Consider the following 27,173-nt stretch of genomic DNA (forward strand, 5'->3'; position numbering starts at 1 on the left):
TGCATGACACGAAAATGTTTCAAACTATAACATGCTTTATGAATCTGCTTTTTTAAGCTACAGATGAAAGTAAAAAGGAGAGAGAATTATGGGAAATAACAGAAAGAACCAGAGTTTCTGGTGACAAACACACAGGCACATGTAGCCTATTGACTGTTATATTACCATGTTAATTTGTTGCATCCCTGTTTGTAATTTTTGACCCAAGTTCTGCAGACTGTAATTAGTTTTTTTTGTTGTTGTTGTTGTTGTTGATCACCTCATACTTTTTGTACACAAATGAAATTATCTTTGGTATGTTTTTTTTTTCCAACTGGAGCTCAGTAATGTAATGTTGGTTCTTCCTGGGTGATGTCACATTGGTTGGATTTTGATTGGATGCTATCAGTTTGTTTAAAACAAAGTCAGTCTGGCAAATTAAATGTGGACTGGCTAAGAATGAATAGGATTAAGGAAACAGGGAAATTAACTGATTTGTGGATTCACATTTTAATTTAATCTTTGGATTTGGCAGAAAGTATCAAGTATTTTCAAGTCAGAAGGCTCAAGTCCAAGTGAGGTCATGAGTCATTGGTGTTAAAAGTCCAAATCCAGCCTCTCTGGATATTGTCGAGTATAAAGTCATCATCTTTTTGACGAAGTCCGAGTGAGTCCGAAATGAGTCCACGGCTCTGGTATTTAGTTTGAACTCACTCACTCTTGACTGTAAGAATAAAGACATGAGCCGTCACCAGCTATCATCTTTTAATTATCTGCTGAGTTACAATCCTCCAAATGTACAACTCATGACATTTACAACAAACATTTAAGTTTATAGTATTTTACGCAGTTACTATGGATACATCTCCACTGGCATGTGTCTTTAGAAGAGCACAAATCTGATAAATAACCATTCATACCTTTTTAAAAAAAGCGTGGGCCCAGACCAGGAAACACACCGTGGCATGTTAACAGAGTGTCGGTACAGTGTCGGACATGCTGAGATGTGCATGTTTGTTAGCAGAAATCCCTTTTGACTAGAAGAACCAGCTGTCACACAGAAAGACAGACTTGTCCTCTGGAGGCCGTGCTGCTGCTGCTGTGGTGGTGGTTGTTGTTGCTGTTGTTGTTGTTGTTGTTGTAGTGGTTGTTGGGGGGGAGGGGGGTTTAAACAGCACAAATACAGTGACTGTTGTGTGTCTGCGTTCAGTTACCCGTTCACACTTTGCTCCACGCTGCCTTCCCCAAGCGGTACATTCACAACACACACATACAAACTGTACACACATGTAGGAATGGTGGCTGCTTTATTTCTGACTGGAAAATGACCTTACAGAGCGCAACAGTGCCCCGTGATTTTTTTAGGGCACTATTGTGTGATCACCGAGTGAATCTTGACCCGAGGCTGTAGCACTTCAGTCTACTTTCCTGAATTCTCTAAACTCATGACGACTTTGACTTCAGCTTATCTTGTTCTTGGCTACTCTTCATAGTTTACCATCTCCTGTCCATCCAAAAATATTAAAAAATAAACTTATGCCGATATTTTCTTGAATGCAAACAAGAATTTTATCTTTAGTAGAGATCTGGGTCTGCAAAGTGTCAAACAATGATTAAGAAAACTGCAGTGCATTGACTGGATTGATGTTAAATAAAGAATCTTAGCAATCTCTAAGTAGAGTTGTTCCGTTACCATTTTTCTCTTCCCACTACAGTTCCAGATAACTGATCTGCTGATACCAAGTACCAATCAGAAACCAGTGCACATAAAATGTATATTCATATTATTATGTTTTAACAGCTGTATAGTACTAATGCTGTATGGATATGACATGGTTGCTAGTGAGACTCAGGTTTGAAAAAACCACTGTACAGGACACTGCTGGGACGTATCGGGTCTTATAAATTCCACAGTATCGGTTCAATGCGTGGACAACCCAACCTATAAGATGGCAAGAAAACTGTCAGATGGACGCAAACTAAGAACATGATTTAGTCGGACCAAGAAAGGCCTCTTAAATTAAATTCAATACCAAATTATATGAAAAAAAGAAGAATTTGGAAAAAAGAGATCCTGCGTCATTTTGATTTTACATGGTTTGTGTTGACTTTAATGGAAGAGACCTTTCTTTCTCAACTATGATCTTTTTTTTGTTTTTTGTTTTGTTTGAAACCACCTGACAGTTTTTCCCACCTTATATGTTGCCAAGAAGATCGCCTCCCATATGATAAGGTTCTATTTACAACAATCTTCCCATAATCAATTTTAGGAGCCGCTCGGCTGCTGAAACATCTGACTTTGGGAGACGGTAACGCAAGACTGCGACTGTGTATGACGGCTAAGAGAGCTCCTGCAAAGGCCGTGCATCTGTGGTGATGGTTAAACTTATGAAGCACTGCAGTACATTTTCCATTTGGATGATACAGGAGCACATTTTGGCCAATGTGATGAAAGAAAAAGATCTTGTGAATCATTATGAGACACTCAAAATGACTTAATTAGTCATTATTTTACCACAGTTTCTCATCATAATCAATCTTTTTTGTCATCATATTGACAGAAATGGGCTTCCATAGCACAGACACCATCAGTTCCCTCTTTTGGTCTGGACTTGAGCTGCACTCAGTCTTGAGCTGGACCGGACTCACAAAGGCAGACTCGACTACAGCCCTGCTCTACACTGCGCTTGCTTCACCTGCTTCTCTCTCGGCGATGGGGTGGAGGACTTGTGGAGCCTCTGACTTCACCGTACAGCTGTCGGAGCGAGGGTTGGGGGGTTGGGAGGGAATGTATTTGGGCAACTGTGGAATTAAAAATCTGATAAAATCTACAGATCCAAGTCTTAAGAGAACAAGTGCAAAAAAAAAAAAAAAAAAGAGACCGGAGGTATCAGTGGAGGAGGGCAGGCTGTACTTTGGAGTATGCGAGCGGTAGAGAGGTAAAATGAACACTGTCACACCTTCAACAGGACTAAAACATGCACAGATTCTAGTCAATTTATACTCGAGCTACATGGGACACGACTGGGCACATCATGGATGGCTGCTTTTCTTAAAAATGAAAGAAAAATCACAACAGGAAGGGTTTTTTTTTTTGTTCTTTTGTGCACATTTTTTCACTGGTGGGTTACCGGCGGATGGTATCACAGCTATGGTCGTAAAAGAGTGTCGTCTCTTATCTATTGCGTTAGGCTGTTTATGGCGCCTCAGCTCCCGCGGAGCTACTTGTAGCAGAAGATGCATGCACAAGTAGAGGTGGGGACCAGGGTTAGACTGATGGATCTGTTTGTTTAAAAAGCAACAACAACAACAAAAGATCCTAGATAGACCAGCACATCAATGGTGGCTCCACTGAGCATTTAAGGGGGCTGTAAAGCCTGAAATGAAACCTGCCTCACCTGCATTAAGGACCTGCTAACCCACCTAAATACAGTAAATCTCATTATTATGGCTTTCAGAGGAGAGTTTTGGTGTCCCACAGTAGTCTAAAAACAGTTTCAAAGGCTTTCCCACTCGTACAAGTCTTCAATTCTGGGCAAATTCTTGTCATTCAAAATAAAAGTTCAATTAGAAAATGCTCAGATTTTATTGGCCTTCCAAATATACATCAGTCTAACCCTGGTGGAGGTGGGCGGGGCAGAGGGTCTGGGGGTGGGGGTTGGGGGGTAGAGACATGACGTTATGTCTGGCTGGCAGTTAACGCGACATGGTACCTTGGCACATGACGATGGGGCACGGGAGAGCAGTCATGAGGTGTCATCGGGTGATTAGGTGGTCAGGCAGGCATTTTTTTTTTTTTTTTTAGGGGTGGGGTGTGGTGGATGGGGTTGGGGTGGGGGGGTCGTTAGACACAGTCATTTAGCTCTGGGCAGTTAATCGCTGCTCTGTGAGCGACGCCTGGTGTGATACCGTTTTGTTTTCGTGAGCCCTCAGCTTGGACACCACATCGATGAACGCCAGGCTCTGGACTTCTTTGTGGAGAGGCTCTGAGGAGAGAAGAGACAGGATGTCTCAAATAAAGGCTGGTCTCAAATAAAAGGACAGGACAACCACAGAGTCATGTCACATACACCACTCTACTGCACTGAGTTTCTCTAGTTAAATGAAGTCAGGATGCCCTCATTATGTCTTTTTTTTTGCTGCTAATACACAACCAGTAGCAAACTTTTTTTTTGTTTTGTTACAGCAGTAGTATTATAGGTCAGTTTGATATTAAGTTAATACCGAATCGGACCAGTAATAACAAATTTTACCACTTGATGTTGCAGGTAACTCAGCTGCTCCCAAGTGGAATATAATAAAAGCCCATAAATGAGACTGGAGCTGCAAGTCAGTGGCTGCATTCCATTCCACAGTGAACATAGACTGTACTCTCTGCTCAGGGAATGTGAGTTAAGGGAATTTCCCCGGACAAAATTCCTCCATTTGGAACATCACCGACTCAGACATAATTCCTCCGGTTGTTAGTCTGGTCATGTAAAACACCTAGGTACCTTTTTCTGCAACTATGGAAATTTTACTGAAACAAAACAAAAACTGAACATTAGAAAATGTAAACTAAAATATGATTTGATTTAATCAAAATATATATAATTCATTCCAAAAGAGATTAATTATTATATAATGCTGATAATACACAGATTACTATTATGGTATACTTTGTAGTCCTTGATAATTATGACTGGCAATGACAGTACTTAGACATAGTATGTAAACTATATAAAAATATTAAATTAAACATTATTAGATCAATTTAATTAGTTAAATTAATAATTTGAAAATCAACACTGAATATAAAATCTAAAAATATTTATTGTTCATTTCTTGTCCACACAGCTCAGTTCCCTTTGAACAGTCGGCTAGAACGTGTTCATGAAAATGTTTCACAATAAAAGCCTTGTTAAGAAATGAAGGCTTTTCTCCACTGAAACACTTGAGGGCTTTTAATTTGAAACAGATACAGGAAGTGTTGAGTTTGTATTAACAGCAGTAACTTTAACAGGGCAAATATGAGCAGATCAAAACAAAAAAAAATTTAATTCCAAACTCCCAACTGTATATTCTTGTTGATGTTGGCCAATAACAATCTGTGGCTGATTGATCCACAGGAAATGATTATTATTATTATTGATTACAGCATTTGTCAGCCTCACCTGAGCCCATGACTGCACAGATGAGGATCATGGAGTTGTACTTGATCTCCGGTGCGCTCCTCTCGTCTGACAGCAGCTTGTGAAGCACTGACACCAGGTTGGCTCCGACAAAATCCTTCTCAGCTGCAACTGAGAGCCAAGAAAAACAGTCTCAGCATGCGACCGTGATGACGGTGACGACATGTTTTGGTTTTCTACAGCATGTGCCACAGAATTATGCCTGCTCCCTGCGTGAAGAACCCACTGCACTTCAGCCCTTTGTCTTTCTGGTGGTGACACACGACTGATCCTTCTCACCCCTTTTTGCTCTGTGCTCCAATGACACTTACTGATCTACATCAATCATCATTTAGCTAGTTACAGTTACCTGATAGTAAAATGCTAACGAGGTAGCTAATTTGCATCAATTGTTGTTTTGCTGACATTAGCGAACTTAATGCTTTTACAGCTCCCTCCATCTTCAAAACTGTGGCTGTCTTTTCAACATAGATTAGCGTAGCACATAACATATCTAAGTAGAGGAACCAGGAAGAGATGAAGTTCACCAAGGTTCTGCTGGGTAACAAACTTGTTCAACTGTTATTGGAGCACAGAGAAAGAATGGGCAGGACTTATGAAGGGTCAAGAGTCAATCAAATTCAAAAATGATGGTTGAAAAGAGGAAGTCAGAAGTTTCAGGTGTGCTAAGTGCAAACAATGCAGGAATTATCTCAGTCCTACTAGCTGCTGCTGCATAATGCTAGTGCTTTTCAGATTTCATGAGGTATTTCAACCCCCATGTTATCTTCCTCCATTAAACTTGCATCTCCAATTCTTGGCTCATCCTTAGCTTGTTAGCTAGCAACAAACTATTACTAATGGTTGAAACATTTGGAACATTTCTTCCTTACTGCAATGACTCCTTCTTGCAAAGCAAAATGGTCAATAAAACATGCCAGCATCAATAAAAGGAACTGATAAGCTCCGAGGCATATGATTCTGATCAGACAATTTGGAACCAATTCTTGATTTCACATCTCTAATTACTTATGCTGAGGAAAAGATGACACACAGCCAGATGTCAACATCTGCAGCTGGCTGCCATAACATAAAACTTCTACTGATGGCGAAGTCTCTCATTATTTGATAACTTCCCTTGTAGCCTTAAACACACAATCTGCAAATATACGCAAATTTTAAGGCAATTTAGAGAAAAATTATGACCTTTTTTTTCCATGATTTTATTTTATCTTTTATCAGGTGGTAAAAACCTCCCTGTGCTTCACAGCTGACAGTGAGATAATCATCACTGTCTGTGATCATTTGCATTACAAAACAAAATGTAGCCCTCAAACATTTTTTAAATGCTGTGGATTTAACATTTCTCTGTATTAAATAAAGATCATACAGATTCAAACAGTTCACACTCATTCTGAGTCCCATTCTTAAACTGTAAATACAAATTAACGATGACTGAATTATTTTCTTACCCAAATCCAGCCCTGCTATGAGACCCAAAGCCACCAGTGCCTCATTCTGCATAATCATATGCTCACTGGTTGCCATGGTAACTAAGTGCTTGACGCCTCCTCCCTGGATGACCGTTCTGACGACTTCCTGAAATACACACACACACACACACACACACACACACACACACACACACACACACAGAAAAAACACTTTAACAAACCAATCCTGAGATATTCTCTCAGATAAATTCAGTAAATTGCAAAAAACTGGTAAATACACTTGTCTTTTTCTGTTTTTATCATGACATAAATGTTAATAATGAACTGATTATAAAGACCTAAAGTTTTTTCTTAGAATTCTATGAAGTGAGCAGTTTGTGAAGTGTCATGGTGTCTCACCTTGGACTTGCTGTGTCGGATGAGGGCCGACAGGAGCCTGTTGGACTCGCCCATCACTCCCGCGTGATCTTTGGCTTCACACCACTCCACCAGCCTCTCCACCAGTTTCCCATTGGTTCCCAGCTGGTCTGCAGCTTCAGCTGAACCAACACACACACCCAGAGCAATTATTTTTCAGACAACCTGCAGCAGCAGACGACTGAGCGGCATTTTGATTTCTCTGTGATTGTGAAGGCTTTTTGTACATGAAACCATCTGTCCAGACTCGGGAGCCGAGCAGCAGCAGTTTCCATATTTGTGTCGTTCTGACTCAGAATTTAAGCGCTTGATTATCAAACCAAATCTTAAACAGAGCTGAAGGGAAAAGACTCACAATTGCTGCCAACTTTGCTTTAAATATCTTTCACAGGGACTTCAGACTTAATAACTGGTGGTGTGTGTAAAATAACTACTGGATATTGACCATGTTATGAGAAGATAAACTTCAGAATTTAGTCCTGCTTCACAGTCTGAGAATTGAGACAAATCATGCCCTACCAAAAAATTAATACAAATACTCTTATTTTTTGGTTAAAATGTATTCTTTATATCTATGAATAATTTATGGAACGTTTTGGTTTGCTTTAATTTTTTAAATTTCTAAACTTGCGCTGTGCCAGACAACCAGTTGAAAATGTGTTAAAAGCCTTCAAAACCAGTGATAACATTGGTGTAAAAATGTGCTATTATAATCATCTTTGTTTTAAAATATTTTTTTGTCATGAAAATGTTGGCCCTTTAAAGTTGTGTCCCAGATTTCAATCAACTCTGTCAGATTTTTACAAAAACACGATTTAATCAGGCATAAAAAGGGTTAGCTATACCTGATCTCAGGACCCTGGTCTCACTTCCTGATTTAAAAAAGGCAGGAATACTGCTCAAGCACTGGACATAAATTATTGAAATATAAAAAGACAACTACATAAGACAACTACACTTAATAAAAAATGTCATCAGCCAGTATAATTGAAGAGTACAAATCAAAACCCCCATGGACTTGATGCAAGGACAAAACAACTGTACCTTGTGTATCGATGAGCATACGTAACGTCCCCAGGAGTTTAAACTGGACTGGAGGCATCTCTGATTGCAAAAACTTCAACACCACATCTGCTACTCCAGCTGACAGCATCTTGGATTTGTTTACCACTGGAGAAAGAAGACACGGCAGATTAGAACACTGTTCTGACAAACAACAGAAACAACAAAGAGCAGAACATTCTTCGCAGTTTGCAAGTGTATTTTATGACTTGTCTGTAGACAACCACATTTCTTTGACCATTAAAATGTCTTCTAAATGGTTTGGTGGAGGATATTTAGAGCTCAGATAGCTGATTAAAAATGTATTGTGCTTCAAGTCCACCCCCAAGATACGTTTTAAAGTATCTGCTATGACTAATACTTTCTTTAATATGATTTTCTCACATAAAAACGTTCTCCCTCAGTGAGGAATTCTGGATCTGGCCTCACATCCTGCCCACAACTGCCGCTTGCATTAAAGTGACCAGTGAAGGATGGACATCAAGATCAGACTCAGACTCTGATGAGGAGTCTGTTATGCACCACAATCAGAGACTAACAGACGTATCAGAATGATAAGTGCAGTTAGCACCTTTTATTTGTTTATGCTGTTTGTTAGCTTGTAACCAGCAATGGCTAACACAGCTAATGCTAACTCTCACTCTCTGTACTGAGGCCACTTTGAAAGCTAATTGCTGTAATTCAGGCAAGGAAATCTGAGACAGATTTGTACTGTACCAAATCTAGCTCGCCAGGGTAAGTTTGAATCTTAATATTCTACAGTAGAAGAATGTGAAAACACCTCTCTGGTGAGTGTATTCAAGGTCAGACATTTCGTGGAACATAATCATAAGAAAAACACATTTTGGAGTGGAGGGAATTCTGAGTGAGCTGAGCATCTCTTCTGAAGTATGCTCGGCCAAAACAAAATGTTTTTCAGAACAACACCTCATAATCAGGTGGCTTCAATCAGGGAAGGCAGTGCCAGAAAAAAACACAGTCTCAGCATGTGGCCTGTTTGTGGTGAGGTTTTCCTAAGTAATTCTGTTTTTTAGATTTGACTTTATTGTCAGAGGGTTTTACTCAACAGAATGATGTCAAATAATACCCACCAAAAAGTCTGACAACTGTTCAGAATTTTCTCCCAAAACACTGCAGATGATGAGTTTTAGATGTTTTTGTAAAACTATTTGATTCTATCCTATTTAAGAAATGTTTCATGTTTTATGTTATGCATGCAGTTTTTCCTTAGGGGTTTAAATGTACAAAATGAGTTTTGAAAAAAGTCTCTGCAAACCTAAATGTGTGGCAGATGTGTTGGAGGAAGGTGCAACTTAAAGACAACGACCTAAGAAATGAAAATGTTATTTAATAAAATATTTCAGCAGTACGCAAGACAGTGTGTGAGACAAAAGTAATAAAATATATGACACTTAAAACAGTAAGACATCAGTGGTGCCATCTTATACAACAATAACTGCAGATGGCCATTCTCAAAATACAGGGCTCACGTCACATAATATTGTCTATATATACTGTCTGTTTATGATGTTGCTAAAAATGTATTTTAAGTATACAAATGTGCCCCAATTATACACTCAGTTGCTAATGTATTCTATTACAATAGTACAGAGACGTAGTGGTGTTATTTAGTCGACCCTAATTCATATAAATGCAGTGGACAAAATAATAGAAACACTTCTTTAAAACAGTTTCAGCATGAAGGTTAGATTCATCGCAGGACTCTTCTTTTAGACTGCATCAGTTTTAACCTCTTTTTAGCATGTTCCCATGTACTGTTAACAATATACAGTATATATTAGGGGTGTTTCTGGTGACTAATTTCCCTGTTAAATGCAAAATTTAATTTAGACTAGTCAACTAGTCTAACACTAGGAAAATACTCAGAAAGCAGTTGAAATTGTGCAGAATTTATTAATTTATAATGTTAGCCACTGTGTGAAAACATTCATATTAAGAGCCATTTGAAGACGTTAATCACAGTCTACAATCACCAAATCATATTTTAAATTCTGCTGAAATGTGCGTTACTTTGCACTGTGCAAAACACTACACATTAACCTAAAAAACATGACAACGACTCAATAAACGCTTCACCTTTTCAGACCAAAGAGGGTCACAGTGTCTGCAGGTGAAGGATCCAGAGCTAACGTTAGCTGCCAGCCTGACACACAGTGTGGCTAACGTTAGCAGTGTTAGTAGCAGCTGCTGCTCTGCCTGCAGGTTAATGTCTGTGTTGAATGTGATCACATGTTGCTCCAGTCAAGTGATTATATACCAGTTTATTCTGTCACAGTCTACATTCAACGTTATTTCCATTTTCTAAATTAAAACACTGCCAAACTGCGCTGGTTTTACAAGTTGTCATCTGTCCGACTTTGCTGATAAAAACATTAGGGGTCGCCTGGGCCATCAGGGCATACGCGCTTATGACGTATTGCGAGACGAGCTACCATCTGATGGGGCTGCAGCCCCGACTAGTGGCCGGTGGCTGCATAACATCTTAGAGGCAATAGTTAAGTGACATTCTGCATGAATGAAATAGTGATAAATAGTTTAAACAACTAGTACTTCTGGTGCTGACTAATGAGGGTGGGGATGTTTAATCATATAGTCAACTAATTGCACATATCCCTAGTATATATTGTGGTAACACTTGAAGAAACCGCCCTTCCAAAATCAAAAATACATATTTTTCCTCTGGTCTCAAGTGTTGTTTATTTATCTAGATGTTTTTGGTGTGAGTTTCAGAGTTTTGGAGATATCAGCTGTAGAGACGTCTGCCTTCTCTTCAGTATAAAGGGAGTACATTTCAGATGTGATGCTCAAAGCATCAAAAAAAATAATAATTTGAAAAATTTATTACAAACATCCCTTTTCAGGAATCATGACTGGGTTATACAGGATAATCCACAGATCTTGTTGTGAGCAGTTTCATGTAGGAACTACTTTCTTTCAACTAAAAAGAAAGTAGTTCAGGTAGATTCTACTGAGGAATGAAAGTCACTTAGTCCCAATATACTGGAGAGACAGCAGACATCTCTATGACCGATATCTCCAAGACTCTGCAACTCACACCAAAAAACATCTAGATGGATAAACAGCACTACAGGTAATTATCCCTTTAAACTATACTGCTGGTATTACACTAGTTTTAAATGAGTGATGTTTACATGAATAAATACATGTTTGCACAATGACGATTCAGCTGCTGCATAATATTACTTATGAACAGATGACATCAGAAGTCCTCACAGGTTCTTTAACAGGTCTGAGACATACTGATGCACAGACTTTCATCTTGGATCAGGTCTCAGTTACCAGGACAACCTCTACATTACACACTGTAGCTCCTGACATGTGTGTGAGCTCCACTAAGTGTGACTGATGCAGCGTCTCACCAGGTATGGCCAGGTTCCGCAGGGCGCTCAGTGCTGCGTGTTGAACGGTGACGTTGCCTTCTTCAACGTGCCGATCCAGCAGCTCCAGAAGCTTCTGCACAATCCCGGTGTCCACCATGTGGATGCAGTTCCCATCTACACACAGAAATAAATACAAGAGGAGCAGAGACCATGATGTTGTGTCAGTAATGTTATCATTAATTCACCTTAACAAACTAAATGAAGTTTAACAATCCAAAATCTAATGCATGTCCACCCTCTGTGGGTCAGTTTATTTTTCTGTCTGCACATCTTTCTGACATGATAAAATTAGACAACAAAATGTCTTTGTTGTAATGTCCCACTTTCTTGACAGAGCTGAGAAACGTTTTGGTCAGTAACTTTCCTCCTAAATCTTACCGTTGCGAGCAAAGTTAGCGATGGCCAGAGCCCCGGCGAGCTGCAGCTGATGGTTGTGAGACGGAATCCAGGACAGGACCCTCTGGAAGACGCTGCCCTTTCCTCCCTCAAACAGCTTCTGCATGGACTCATCTACATGACAGGAGACAGACAAGTCACAAGAGGTACAGTGTTACTCAATATGTCACTAACAGCAGGTGAATAAGTCTGGATGAAAAACCTCACAGGCACCTTTTGCTCATTCTGTGTCATGAGGCAGCAAGGGAGTAAATTCCAATCGGGATGAGAAGAAAATTAATTAGGTTAGCCTCATTTTTATTTACAGTTAATATTCTCCTGAAAAGATACAAAGATGTATATTGGTAAATGTCCTCCCACCTAAGACCACACCCGTAGCTGCCAGAAGTCCCTCCTAGGACGGACTCCGGACTAGAGCTGCACAATATATTGTTTGAGCATCGTCATCGCAATGTACGTGTGTGCAATAGTCACATTGCAGGTCCTGCGATGTAGGAGGCGAATGAACTAAACGTGTTCTCATCTAATTTCAAGGGTACCTGACACACACTGTGCGCAGCGATTCACCAACCACATCATTCTTAATCAGTTTGCCAAAGCAGACCAGTTACTTAAAAAGAAGCTAGCCCAGCTATACAAACTGGGATTATCTCAGTTTGAGCAAAATTTGCATCGGCAATTTCAAGACAGGACAGTATAGATTTTACAGTATATATATGTTTTAAGTCATTTTCGCCTTGATATGTTATGTTGTTGTCCTCTAGTTACATCTTTTTAATCATTTTGGTTGTGTTATGTCTTTTTTGTCTTGTTACATATTTAATATAATTTTTGTTACCACTTTTCATCTTGTTACATTGGTTTTGTCTTGTTAAGTCTTTTCATGTTATTTTTATCTTTCATTAAGACTAAAGTAACACGCCTGTTTTGAAAATTTAAGGAGTAGAGGGTACAGATATTTTTGTTTAAATGCAGGGAGTTAAAGTAAGAAGTACAGTACAGACACCTGAAAACTCTATGTAAGTACAGCAACAAAGTGTTTGTACTTTGTTACTTCCCATGTCTAGATCAACCCATGGTTGCTGCTGAGGACTGCTGGCTTCTGTACATGAGTCGCTCTACCAACTGAGCTACAGGGACGCCCCGTCCAACTGTTGTGTGCCATGTGTACTTGGCAAAGTCAGGACAAGAATTTATGACTTGAAATGACCTACTCTGACACAACGACTCTCAAAAGACAAAAAAATTATCATGGCATCTGATCAGGGAATTAGATGAAGGCCAAAACTCTGTTTCAAACAGCACACTACATTCAGTGCCTGCAAAGGATGAGAGCAAAACGCTGATGACCATCCTCCAGTTGATTTATCACGCACTAATGGAACATATGGACGAATCAATGCTTAATGGTTCATTAGATGTGTTAACTGTGGCACAGTGCTGCTTTAACATACAAGACTCTTGAGCCTGGCTGCATAGAGTCCAGTACATATATATGTATTTATAACACACCATGCTCAGGTCTATTCCTCTGTAATAAAATATTTACATAAAGGCTGAATTATTAATATTTAACACCAGCACTGGACTGAAGACTGTGTGCATTTATATTTATGGTTGCATACGTGTGGTTAGGTTATATTTTCAGTCCATAAATTAAGTCAGTTAGATAATCTTCTCCACTGGTGGACCATTTGGCTGCAGGATCTGTGCTGCAACACTAATCTGACAGTTTGCAGAAAAGTATGAATTTTTAATTGCTGTTACACAAGATTCTTTTAAGTTCACATTCAAAGGGAATCTGTGCACACAGTATGCTCTGGGACTGGATTAATATGTGTTTTTCAACCCTATTCCACAACCTTATGTAGCTGAAAATAAATTTTACTGTTAAATGTTGCATAAGAGAGCACATCAACCCAATTAAAGGGATAGTTTGGATCTACCTACAGTAGATGGCGGTCGACATGCCCCCAGTTTGGAGAAAGCAGCAGGAGTACCAGTACAGGAAGTTAAGCAATGTACTTCTGTGGACAGGGTCAGCAGCAAAACAGATTTTAGACACCTAAAAAAAATTATATAATTTTAAGTGTATGCTCTATTTAAAATACTATTACAGCTTTACAGCCTTTTCTGACAGGAAACAGCTGATAAGCCCAATATCACTCTCTCCAAATCAACCAGACTCTGCAAAATCAGTAATTTTACCTCACAGAACACAGGAGGTGTTGGTCTACCACTGCCTCAGTCTATTGGTTTGTTTGTGTTATTGTGTGACTTCCCTGTTTCAAAGAGTTAGTTTGGATTCACCAAAGTCACACAATAACACAAACAAACTAACAGATCAAGGCAGCAGTAGACCAGCAACTCCTGTGTTCTGCAAAATAAAATGACTTTTCCAGTGGAATCTGGTTGTTTTGGTGAGAGCAATATTTGGCTTTTCAAAAATATGTTTTGCTGCTGACCTATGGATAAGTACCACATACAACCACAAAAATCCAGACTATGCCATTAAAATGGACAGTTCACCCCCATTAAAAACACACATTTTCCCCCGGCCTGTAGTACTATTTACCCATCTAGATAATTTTCATGTTTGTTGACAGGTTTTGGAGATATCTGTGTTCTCTCCAATAGAAAGCACCAAAAATATATGTGAAAAATTCAAAACCAGTATATCCACAGACCTTGTTGTCAGCAGTTTTATGTAGGGACTACATTCTTTATTCAGTAGATCTACCGAAACTAAATTCTTTCTTTCTAATAGAGAGAAAGCAGCTCCTCCTCCTCACAACAAAGACTGTGGATTATTTTGAATAACTGGGTCATGATTTTTGGAAAGTCACACTGGTTTTGAATCTTTTAAATGTTTTTTTGTTTTTTTTTTGTGCTTTGACCATCACACGCTGAGAGAAAGCAGACATCTTTACAGCCAATATCTCCAAAATTCTGCAACTCACACACACAACAACAACAACAACAAAAAAAAAAACTAGATGGATAAATAGCACTACAGGCAAGGGGATGGGTGAACTGTCCCTTTAATATTGGCACCATGTCTTGTACGAGCCCTGGGGTGTTTTACCTCCAAGCAGCAGGAGAACCATGAGGTCAGAGGCAGTCTTGAGCTGGGCGATGTCCTCCTCTCTCTCTCCGTCTACAGTCTGAGCCACCACCTCCAGGAGACACTCCACCAGGCCCGCCTCCACCAGCTGCAGCTTTATCACATCTGGCAGGAGGATGAGACATACAGACACGACCACAGCGAGCAGTTAAAGCTAACAACACAGTGCTGCTGCAATGCAGGGGTGCACACTGTATGATATGCATCATATGATATGCATCACACACATGGGACTCATCACAGCCCAGCATACCATTTCACCCACACTGAGCATAGCACAATAATGAAACGCTGGTTGGTTAGTTAGTTAAGCTTCATTTATTCATTAATCAGTTCTCATTCAGATGTGGCAAAACAACTGAATTTATGCAAGTTTCCATCCACTACCATTATGTCATTATTAGAGGTTGAGTGCACTTAGATAAACAGTTGATGGTGCTAACTGTCCAGTCAGGTGTCATTATACCACTGGAACAATTAGACGTAATTAAAAAAGCTTCAGTCAAATTTCAAATCGGATTGAAGTAGGAATCCCAATGCTGTGTGCTATTGTGAAATGCACAGAGATGTGGAGATCGTCAAAAGCAGACTGTAACCTGGACATGGCCTGGTTAGTAGTAGTGCCAATAGCATACAAGATGGTATCATTAGCATGAAATCATCAATTTTTATATAGCGCTTAGTCCATAAGCTCGATGCAAACACATAATGGGAATTCCCATTGATGCGCTAACGTAAATTAGCATTGCGGTAATATTAACATAAACTGATCTATTTTACTTCACTTCACTAAAACAATTCATATCCTCTGATCTGTGGAAACAAACTCACAGCTGCTGATTTCACATTTCTGACTCAATCTATTACTCCAATGTCAACACTCCACACTGACCAGCTACAGCAACCTCATAGGGTCAAAACTCAACCTCAAAATACAGCTACCAGTTGGAGGAGAAACTGCATGCCATGAGAAGAACAAATATTTATACACCTTACTTCATATTATTCACTACTCGATGAGCAGGAACAGCTAGATGTCACACTTCACTTCAAGAAGTACACAATCTATTCATTCTGTTGTATATTCTATTCACCACTTTTATATGCGATCAAGTGCAGGGTTTTGAAATGACAGTTTTCAAGTTCATGTTCATATGAGGAATGGTAATGGTGCTTATTATTTTCTTATGGCATCAGCTGATGTGATATGCACTGTTTTTGGAAAATTAATCATGATATACAGTCGCTCTAACTTTATGATAAACCTTTTCACATGTTCTAGTGTTAAAAAAAGCGAAGACAAATTGCACTAAATCATAATATCACATCATAGTACTTATACAATCGCAACACATATGGAATTGGCACTCAAGTATGATGAGAGTATTGAATCGGGAGATAAGCACATTGTCCCAAGAGTAAACACTAAGGGGCCTTAAGTTGATCCTTGTGGGACACCTTTATTAACCACCTGAGTATTGACTGTTTTTCTTAGTCATCTATGACATTAAAGTAAATATCTTTGAGACTTTTTCATTATTTCTGAATATTTTATAAAGAAAATAACTCAATGAAAAATAAATTGCAGATTGACTAATAGCAAAGTTAAAGGTTGTTTGGGGGAAAAAAAACTGTCCACATTATCTATATTTACCTGCACTTATTTGTCACCATTAAATTTCTATATTGTCCCCATCCTTCCACCATATGTGTCTGGCATTAATAATTGTTTAGAATGACGTAAAGAACAACATGCAGTGTGACAAATGACCGAGATGGAGAGGTAGAGAGAGAGCGAGGTTTCTCTAGAGTAGAGTTAAGTAGGACGTTGTCCTGGAGACTGACAATGTAGGAGCACCCAGTGTGCCTGGAATGGTGATAACAACAGGCACCAAGGAGCTCTCTCTGCTGTTGAGACACACAAACACTAACACACACGCACACGCACTGACATGTTTGAAAAAGAGCAGCTGAGCAAATGCAGAAGCTGTCTGCCATGACTGTGCAGTTAGCAGCTAGCCTGGAAAGCGTGACTCACACTCAGAGGATAATTTACTACAGAGTAGGTGGATATGATTATCATCTAAAGGCACGAGAGAACACTGCAGTCTCTCGCTGTTTGGTTTGAATCTCTTTGTCTGCTCGTACAGTGCATGTGGCCTTTTGTGATACTAAATACAGATTAAGAAAAGATTTGAGAAAAAAAAAATCACTTCACCATTTTCTGCAAGTGGAGCCAGAACCTCAAAAATCATCTCCTTCTTCTCGTGCTCCGTCTGCTTCTGGAAAAGACGCACCAGCTCCTCTGCGATGTTGGTGGAGGCAAACTGCTCTTTGCTGGACTCTGAAAATACCAGAGGAGGATCACAGGCAAGTTATGAGAGAGAAGAAATCCCCTTCTCTACATGGACATCTTATGTGCATTCCATTTAGGTTAACGATTACATTCCACAGCCTTTGGTGGCCGGTTTTCACCCTAGGAGGCAGAAATTTGGCATAGAGGTCCAGCGTGGCAATGAGAGAGGCTTTGCAAAAAGGCCATAATTTCCAAACTGAATAACAGACTCGTGCAGGATTCTGGGTTTGTCATGAGCCAAAGGACAACTAATTATCCGTTCATACCAATTAGCAAAACAGGAGCATGGCAATGGGTGTGGCCTAAAACCTTTTTTGTATAGCTGCTGGGTGCAATGATGCCCCCCCACAAAAGTCTATGACAAAGTCAAGCCCCTTTCTTAAGTCATGAACTGTCTGTCTTAGACAAACCTTGCTACTCTCAGCAGAGAGTTCCTATTTCAATGGGATCTCACTTCAGAAAAAATATGAACTTATTATTTTTTGATCCTGTTTGAATTGTGCTACAAATATGTTGTTTGTCAATTTAAAAGATTTTTCAAGAAAGTCGCAGTTTGTTGTAAAACTGTTGAAGTATCAGACTGTGAAGATATATAATTAGAAAGACTACACACGCCAGGGGAGGGCGGTGAAAAAAGAAGAAAAAATTCTTAACTTGGATATTCTCTGGGATTAAAGTGGTAAATTTAGGAGAAGAAACTCAGAAATTTCTGAGAAAAAACTCACAACTACACAAGCTTTTTTATCAATCCCAAAAATGATTTGAGAACGTTTTGCATAACATTGTAGTTCACTTCATCAATAAAAAAGAAACATCTAGCTTCAAAAGAAACTTTGTATACTACAGCAAACAGTTGTAGTACATCCCTCAAATTGATGTTTATAACTATTAGATAAAAGTTATCCTTGCCTGGACAAAAAGTTTTTTGTATATTACCTCCCTTCCGCTCAGACCTTGGTGAGCTGATTCTGGCAGACCAAAATGATTTTTGATATTCGCCATTTTGAAATGCTGGTAGATTTGTTAGGGTGAGCTATATTTAGTTATACTCACCAAGCTCAGCCAAATTCCCAAAGGCAATTAGACACATTTCTGTCAGGGCTGTGTTGTGGGAGTGGATGCCTAGTAGCTTCACCAGAGTGGGAATCACACCCATATTGATCAGCTGTGCTTGTAAGGAATCTGCAAAAAAAAAATAAAGACACAGAAAGACGAGCAGATGATCTGTTGTTCTACACATAATGTAGAGCTGAGGAGGTCAAAACAAACATGTGCGACATTTGATTTTTGCTTGGAAGTTGTTTTACTAAACTTGGACAGTGAGAATTTGCATGAATATGGTTTTAAAAGTTGATTTTCAAAAACATTAGCTTAAAGCCCTGTGCCTCACTTCCATGAAAAGTAGATAATTCCATTAAGGGACCTTAAAGCAAGACTACGGCACTTTTGAAAGAAGAAATAACACACACTTCCTCTTAAAAATAAAAAGATAATTTAACTTACGTCAAAACAAGCCTTTGTTCAATGCAATAAAGTACAGGAGTCAAGTACACGAGTCAACCCCATGCATTAAAATAAACAAGTTAAACCAAAAATCTTTTAATTGTTAAGAAAGAAAATGCAGAAAAAACTCCAAGGTAGTGACAAGGCGTTTGAAGCTAACGCTAATACTACTGCTACCCCAGCAGAGGAAGAAAACGTGCAGATCTGTTGATCAAAGTTGAAGCTGCAGTGATTCCACTGGAATAAATCAAAATCACTGCGAAATTTCCTGCAGTTTAAAATGCGGGTGTGAACAAGTCTTTGCTTATAGTCTGGTATGACCAGTTGCTTATGATAGCTAATGTCAGTAACTGATATCATGAATTCAGTTGACTTTCTGACTCTTCTCTACCTGTGCTGCTCTTACACTGTTTAGTATTTATCATGTAATTATTATTTGTGACCACAATGGTCGCTGTTTTCCAAAAGTTACATACACTCTCTTCACACAGTGTATTCATACTGTAAGCAAGTCACCAAAAATCCATTCCTGCCTTAAGTACATTAGAGAAATCACAATAAAATATTATTAATTTTTTTTATACAGGATTGTTATACACAACACAGCTGCGCTCAGGTCAATAAATACTATAACTAAACTATTGAAACTGTGAATTATTATTTAATACAAATTTCACAATACAAACCAGCATTAAACAGTAATTCACTCACAACCCAGTATCAACAGGCCTGTCTATGACAGTAGGGTGAGTCAGAAGCAGCCAAAGTCCACATTTTACATCCCCAAAACCTTAAAAGAAGCATAGATTCATTTGCCATTTGATATCAAGAAATGGTAGGGCTATTAGATCACCTGGAGAGCAAAATGAAAGCTTTTAGATTTATTTTTTATGAAAAACCACAGTGAATGAATCAATGGTGGAGGAATGATGGTAGTATGTAGGTAGATGGGCAGAACAGAAGGAGGAAAAAGGTTAAAAGTCTTCAGAACAATATTCAAAAAGTTCTGTTCAGACCCATACTGGATGTCAAGCAGAACTTACAATACTAGGACAAGCTAAACCCTTCAAGCCATGTTAGAGGAAGAAGAAGAAAAAGCCAACAAAACACATGTGGCGTGTTGTTGGAAAATTGTGAGCCACAAAATAACATTGAATGGAAAATTTGATAGAAGGCTTGACGACACAAAACAGCTCGTGTGCTGTTCGTCCAATGCAAATTAAGCTAAAGCTTTCGGAGCTTTTTGGAAAGGCAGGAGGCAAAGAGACAAGAAAAAAGAAGAAAAGCCATTATGAGAGCACTACATCATTTCTAGGGCTTATACTATACTTATATTACTATACTTAGATTGTGCTATTACAATTCCACTGCTGTACTCATTGGTCATTGTTCTAAACAAAATAAATTTAAAGGTTTTTAATCAAAGTGATCATATTAAACAGAAATATATCCAAATATATTGTGTATATTCTATAATGAATATATCTGTATGAATACTCATCAGGCATTGTAAATTTTTCGTAAATTTTAGAAGACCATAGTTATCACATGAATATCACTCATGACTTTTTCTTCAGAGATTCCTTTCAACTGATGTGGTTGACTGAGATTTATTAAGTGGGGAGCTGTATCAACATTAGCCAGATATGAAGAGTCAGCGAGATGCTGAAAGCTGCTGAAAGCTGCAGAAAGCCACAAAAACTCATCCATTCTATTAGCGCAACTCAAAAGCCCCCCATCACCCAGCCAAACTGACGAAACCATTGCCCTGTGCCAAAAGACACCTTGGCAGGAGGTTTGAGCCTGTCAGATCACATACTGGCGCCTCTCAACAAGCCTCATTATCACAAAGACACAAACTGTAGCATAGTCCAGAAAAAAAGATGTATGAAGAGACACAGAGGAGGTGGATTTATTCACCATGCTCACCTTTTTAAATAGGAAAAGACAGTTGATCATGTAAATTCATAGTAAATATCACAGGAAGCTGATAGAAAGTAATGCAGATACAGTAGGAAGACAGATATTGAGGAGAAAAGCTACTGCATGTAAACTTGGCTGAACAGCAGGCTAAATGCCAACCTTTTTAAGAATGGGAACATAATCTATTTCTAACAAGTTAACAGACAGGTTCATAAATATTATCCTGCACCCTATGGGAATAGTTCAGCATTTTAGGAAATAAGCGTTATGACTTTCTTTTGAGGGAGATGAGAAGATTTATAAAGTCTCATGCCTGTGTCGTAAGTAAGCTAGAGTCAGGACATATTTAAGCCCAGCTTAGCATAGAGCAGAGGCAGGGAGAAACACAGAGGCTGGCTCTGCCCAAAGTTCAAATAAGAACACCTTTAAAGGTCACGGATCAAAACATCTACATCCACGCTAGCAGCTCAAAGAGGCTGTACTTATACACAGTTAAATGCTTTGTGAAAATATTTCTCTCAATGACACTGCTAACATGTTGTTGCATGTTTGTTGCTAATTAGCAAATGTTAGCATTAGCAACACAGTACAACTAAAGCTGATGGGAATGTTTGTATCTCATCAAATCTCCCTGGCTCATGCTTTCATTTGCTCTGCTCTGGCAGATACATCTGGACTCCCGCCCATTCAGAGGGAATACCACCACCCTTGGATCCGGTCAGGCCAATCATGACCGTTTATTTGAGACGGATTCTACAGGATGATTGACAGAGTAGCATCACCAGTCCAAATTTAAAAGGTCATGTCAACTCAGATCAAACTGCCAAACTAGGCAGGGCTGATGATACATGGATTCAGTTACTACATCGCCTATTTTGTGCCTAAAATGTATTCAGAAACACAGGGGGCTGCCATATTGTGCCCTGCTTGGAAACAGAACAAGCACTACAACATCTTTTATGCTGAGTTTTTTTGCTCTGATGGGTTGTAGGTCTACCTACTTGCATCCAGAGGTATTTTGGCCGGCACTTGTTGATAACGACCCTTGGAAATAGACAATAAACTAAGAGGTGGCGATACGAGGCTAGTCATGAAAGTACTGAACAAACAGAGCCTCTGACCTGATGATGGCGCTAAAAATGAAAAGTAAGAGGAAGTTCATCCTAAAGAGAAAATGGATGTGTGTATCAAATTTTACAGCAATCCAACCAACAGTGATATAAATCTCATTGCGGAGTCCACCATGAATGTCTTTGGAAAATTTTGTGCCAATCATTGTAGATTTTGAGAATCTTCACTGGGTGAGTGACAAGTTTGATTTGTTGGTGGTGCCACACAAAGAGTCAGTATTCATTTGGAGACCACAAATGCCTGTATAAAAATTCACAGCAAGCCATCTGATAGTTGAGGTATTGTAGTCTGGACCAAAGTAGTGGACAAACAAGACAACACTGACATCCCTAGAGCTATGTCGCTAGCATGGCTATAAAGTAAGGAGAGGAACTAGCTAATTAATATACTCTACCTGCTTAGTCTAATAACAATACAGACTTACAAGAGCAGGGTAGAGGGATAAAGTGTACGGATACTATGAAAACTGACTCTCAGCAAACATTAACTGCTGCAGATTACCTCAGATGTGAAGTTGGAAAAGCAACGGAGAGCATGGTAGAAGGATCAGGAGAAAGGTCAGTCCAAGAAAGTAAAGCATAGAATCCTCTGGTTCAGTTCAACCCTACTGTCTTATGACAAAAAAATAAAGTGACATCGTCTGTGTAGAAGAAAAAGAACATCCGCTGATTAGTTGAGATTAGTTAACAGTTGTTCTTGGGGGAAGATGGTCATTACCATTATCATTGCTATAGTTCATCAGCATGCCACAAAAGACAGTCAAGAGCTTCTCATTTTCCGGCTCAGTATTTTGGTAGAGGGATTTAATGTGTTCAGCTACTATCTGAGCCCCTCCTGCCAGGTCAACTGCACTCCTGCCCTCATCTGCAAAACAAAGAGGCCAGGACACAAATCAACCACAAAGCAACGAAAGAAAAGTAAAGAAAAATAACCACAACCTGAAAAATACATATGAAAGCAATGTTAATAAGCAGTACAAAACATACAAATCAATGCAAACTAAGGCTACAAAACAGTCAGAATGCTGAATAAAATAAATGTAAAGGAAATAATTATGACCAGAAACATACGACATAAAGCAAATCCAAGTTTAGGTGCTGTGTGTGGTGAATACGGATTCACATGAGGCTCACAGTCCATCTGATAAAGGCGTTTTGTTATTCAAATCCATGCAAAAACCTTGGATATCTTCTATGTCACAGTTGATGTTGGTGGCCATAATTCATCCCTTTTCTTATGTAGTTTCTTTCCAGAGTATGTGTGGCACAGAATAAAGCTAAGGCTCTCCCTGCACAGTTTACATTTATTTTGTTGAAAGAATGGAAAATCAAAGAACTACAATATTAAAAAAAAAAAAAAAAAAAAAAAAAAAAAAAAAAAAAAAAAAAAAAAAGAAGAAGAAGAAGAAAAAAAAAGCTTGAATAAACAGACCATTGACCACTGACCATGTTTGGTATAATCAAGCCTTTGTTTGCTGTGTCCATTCCTAGATCATAGTCCTTTGAACGCCCAGCTCACATTACCTTTGATAAACAATAAATACACAGTAGTGATGATTGTCTCTCTGGGAGGGCTTTGTCTGGTAGGATAGCTGCCAAGGGAAGCGTTACATGAGTCAGCCTTCTCAGTATCAGTGCGTCTGCTACTTTCATTCAGTCGTGGCAGCATGCCACGCCTGAACTCTCAGCAACATGCCAGTGCTATGTGCATAATATTTCCTGTCTCTGTTCTGTTCACATAAAGCTGCTTTTGATGCGACTTGGAAATGTGTTCCATGTAAAGGAGGTGATAGGACTCCATTGTGAAATAGGAATAGAGATATTAGACTGAAATTTCTAGGAGGAACTTGAGTTGAGTGGCTGGTGCTAGGATGTGCTAGGTTTTAAGGGTTAGACTCTGGTTATGGCTAATCATATGATACAAAGATATTAGCCTAAGTGACAGCTGTCTACAAGGGCCTGTGGCAAAACTGTTTAAAATACCACCTGCCAATGGGAGAGGGTATTGGCCAATATAATTTCTGCAAAATGTTAGTTACATATATGGCACATAAGACCTTGGGGAAAATGAACAACAGAACAGTGTTGTTGCTGGAAAAGCTAATTTAATTCATGAAGGATGTGACTGTGCCAGTGGCAAAAAAAGGTTATTGTTGGACCCAATGTCAGAGTGCTGATAAACGAGGCTTCAGTCGAACTTCACAGTCAGGAGAAGCGATGTGAATTCCTTCCTGGTCATGGAGAAATGGACCATCTCTTTACTCTTGCAAGGAAACCAGAGAACTCTACATTTGCTGTATAGAAGGGTTATGACTGTGTCCCTCGGGGTGGCTTACTAGGGGGTTCTGCAGGAATGTGGGGTGTTATACAAACCATCCAATCCTTGTATAACCTAAGCAAGCATTGGGTTTGCTTTATCTGAGGTAAGTCCAGCAGTCTGGTCTTTGCTGGACTCACAGCGAACGAGAGGAAAGTATTCAGTTTGTTGACACCTCCCTTTTGCAGACTCAGTTTTGCTGGCGTCATCAGCCTGTGAACTCCACGGTGTGCTGTAACAGTTTGAGTGTGAAACGGCTGGGAGGAAGGTCAGCACCCCTAAGTCTGAGGCCATGGTACTCTGCAAGGGAACAGTGGATTGCTCACTCAGGGTTAAGCTCAAGTAAATTTTGGAAGCCACTGGTTATTGTCTGATGACGGTTTAGCCTCTGGTGGCAATGGCCAGTGTTTCAGGGCTTCGCCAGCAGATATCCAGATAGCAGATATTCAGGCCAGGACTTCTTTGAGACATGAGAATGGAGTTGGGAGGCCAATATCAAAACAGATATCTGCATAAGAATGCAGATTATGACTAAATCGTCGCCAGCCAATAGATGATGGGTTCCAAGATTGGATTTCAGCCAACACTTTCCGCATCGTTTGCTCTCCAAACGGCCTGTCTACCAGCATGCAACCAAAGCCTGCTCAAACATGATTGGTCAATACTACTTGGACAACAAACAGAAACCAGAATGCTCCCAATACCAAAATCTTGTCGCTTGTCTACAGCTTCTGCACATATCAGATATCTGGCTCTAGAGATTAGGAACAAGTTGATGTCCCAAGTGAAGCAGTTCAGGTATCTTGTGTTCCTGCTCACAAGTGAGGGTAAGATGGAACATGAGATCGACCCATCAGTGCAGCATTGCCAGTAATGCAAGTTTGGTACTGGATCATCATAGCAAATTTATATAATAGGCAACTGGACAATAATACAACTACTCCCATCCTTTTCAAGTGTACTGTTGACTGCAACACTGCCTTCAAGGAGACAATGTTCAAAAGTATGCATATCTGCACAATTCATCACATCAAGACTACCAAGACGTGAAAAATATTTCTTGGAGGGAGATCTGTGAGGTAGTGGGATGCGGTCAGGAGGAGGCTATGATTGCAGGCTTTTCACCCTGTCTTGGAGAGTGGCAGAACCAGCAGATGTTTCTGATCAACACGGCGTACAAATTTGTTTGTTTGAGGTATACTGAACCCTTTAGAGGTCTACAACTGAGTGCCAATTTAGGGAGCCAGCATATGATTGAGGGCCGCACAGGAAAACCAATGAACTTATCGTAGGATTTGTGATTGGTCACATAATAAATTCCTTGAGCTCTGAATTCACCAGTTTGCAGATAAGGCAGATTACTTTATCTGTCCCCTGAGGTCTGATGAAGTAAAACCTGATCCATTTTTTCCTGAAACAGTCTTCTCTCCTCAAGCAAAAAAAAAAAAGTATTTGTTCCATAGTGGTGCAGAGTTAAGTCTAAAGAACATTTTACTAAATTTGTGACATGTATGACTTGACTGGATTTCTTCTTTGTTGTGATTTTTTTCATATTATCAAATAGAACAAATATTTAAATGTAATTTAGCAATCAAAAAGGCATATGAATGAATGAAATGATAAAATCACAGCTTTTTCAACTTTGTAGTGATCATGAGTCACGTCATGTCTACTCAGTGAGCGTACTGTATACTGTCTGCATTATGCACAGACAGTAGCAGTACAGCTGAAGCAGTTTCAGAAGGTCCTGTTGAATCTAATTTACTAAAACAACTGAGGCAACCTCTCCTATATTACAGTGCGTTTCTTAAAGGTTGCCAGCAGCTGCTTCTCCCAGTGCATTGATCATAAAACCATGCCAGCTTACTGAGACCCCCCTCCACTCAAACAAATGTCACATCCCACCAGATTCCACAGATGCCCGGCTTTTCAACAAGACAAGAAACTATGCACCAGAACTGACAGCTGTGATTAAAGCCTCTAAAGCCGGCTGCAAAATCAGGCTTAAACTCTGCTGCTCCTCCCTGAGGTCAATTCTCAAATACTCCGCTGGTACATTCACTAATGAAATTTCTTAGAACGGATATCTCAAAGGTGCCACGTGGAGTGTTTTCAAACACTTTTTCTGTTTTGTCAGATCAAATGTGATATCTTTGCATTAATGTACAACCTGGACACATGGTCCTCTAAATAAAGACTGTGTTTTCCATTGCCCCTTCCTTTATTCCAACTTCAAACTGAACTGTGGTTGAGAAAGGAGGAGAGTGTTTGATAAGACATGGGGACCAGAGTTAAGACATTTGAGGGGTCTGAAGGAGGGTGAAGGAGTGGAACGAAAGATCTACATTATTAAACTTGTAACAATGGTAGCTGTGTATGTGTTTGCTTATTTGTTTTATACTTTCCTTTCCGTGTTTTTTCGTCTTGGTTTGTGCTCTTGTCTTGCTTTTTATCTACTGCGCCCACTGATGTCTGTAAAATCCAACAAATAATTGTAATTATATGTTGTTTTAGGCCACTATAATGTTGGTCTTGAAGGGAAAATGGAAACATGTGGACTGTATCCTATACTTACCTGCAAAAAAAATATTTAAAGAAACCGTAACCAAAAACCAATTACACTCTTACTTCAATTTCAAGCATTTTATGTACAAATAAGAATGTGCTTGAAGGTTTAGAACAGAAATATTTGATCTGTAATGTGCCTGTCTACAGTATTAGTAGTTACAGTTTAAGATTCTGTTGTAGAAAGTAAACACACTGAAATTAATTTAAGCTTTTATTTTAACAGTTTTTATTTCTCATTAAGGGTTTTCATTATTCTTCAAGTTTTACTGTGGCTTTTCTTGTTTTTAATTTCTTGTTTCCACATTTATTCAAGTTTCTCGCTGGTGTTCTTTGTGTCTAGGAGTTTTTATTTTATTGTTTTACTCTGCTACA

The 27,173-nt window shown here is 39.2% G+C and overlaps 1 protein-coding gene across 3 annotated transcripts in view; it reads right to left on the bottom strand.

The window, feature by feature from the left end:
- Positions 1-2,478: 2,478 nt before the first annotated feature.
- rap1gds1 (RAP1, GTP-GDP dissociation stimulator 1) overlaps positions 2,479-27,173 on the bottom strand; it is a 38,505-nt gene continuing 13,810 nt past the window's right edge. For 2 of the 3 annotated variants that reach the window (XM_084711758.1, XM_084711760.1), the window contains 11 exons: positions 22,635-22,781; positions 18,414-18,542; positions 17,223-17,348; positions 14,966-15,109; positions 11,863-11,994; positions 11,464-11,598; positions 8,045-8,170; positions 6,983-7,122; positions 6,602-6,728; positions 5,133-5,261; positions 2,479-3,965 (listed from right to left, as the gene is read on the bottom strand). In XM_084711758.1, coding sequence (XP_084567884.1) covers positions 3,838-3,965; positions 5,133-5,261; positions 6,602-6,728; positions 6,983-7,122; positions 8,045-8,170; positions 11,464-11,598; positions 11,863-11,994; positions 14,966-15,109; positions 17,223-17,348; positions 18,414-18,542; positions 22,635-22,781 — 1,463 coding nt within the window. In that variant the 3' untranslated portion in view covers positions 2,479-3,837. The remainder of the gene's footprint in view (positions 3,966-5,132; positions 5,262-6,601; positions 6,729-6,982; positions 7,123-8,044; positions 8,171-11,463; positions 11,599-11,862; positions 11,995-14,965; positions 15,110-17,222; positions 17,349-18,413; positions 18,543-22,634; positions 22,782-27,173) is intronic. The other variant, XM_084711759.1, reaches the window with a different exon arrangement.

This window comes from Lutjanus erythropterus, chromosome 23 (genome assembly GCF_056507025.1).
Source record: "Lutjanus erythropterus isolate fLutEry1 chromosome 23, fLutEry1.hap2, whole genome shotgun sequence".
Classification (NCBI taxonomy): Eukaryota; Metazoa; Chordata; class Actinopteri; order Lutjaniformes; family Lutjanidae; genus Lutjanus; species Lutjanus erythropterus.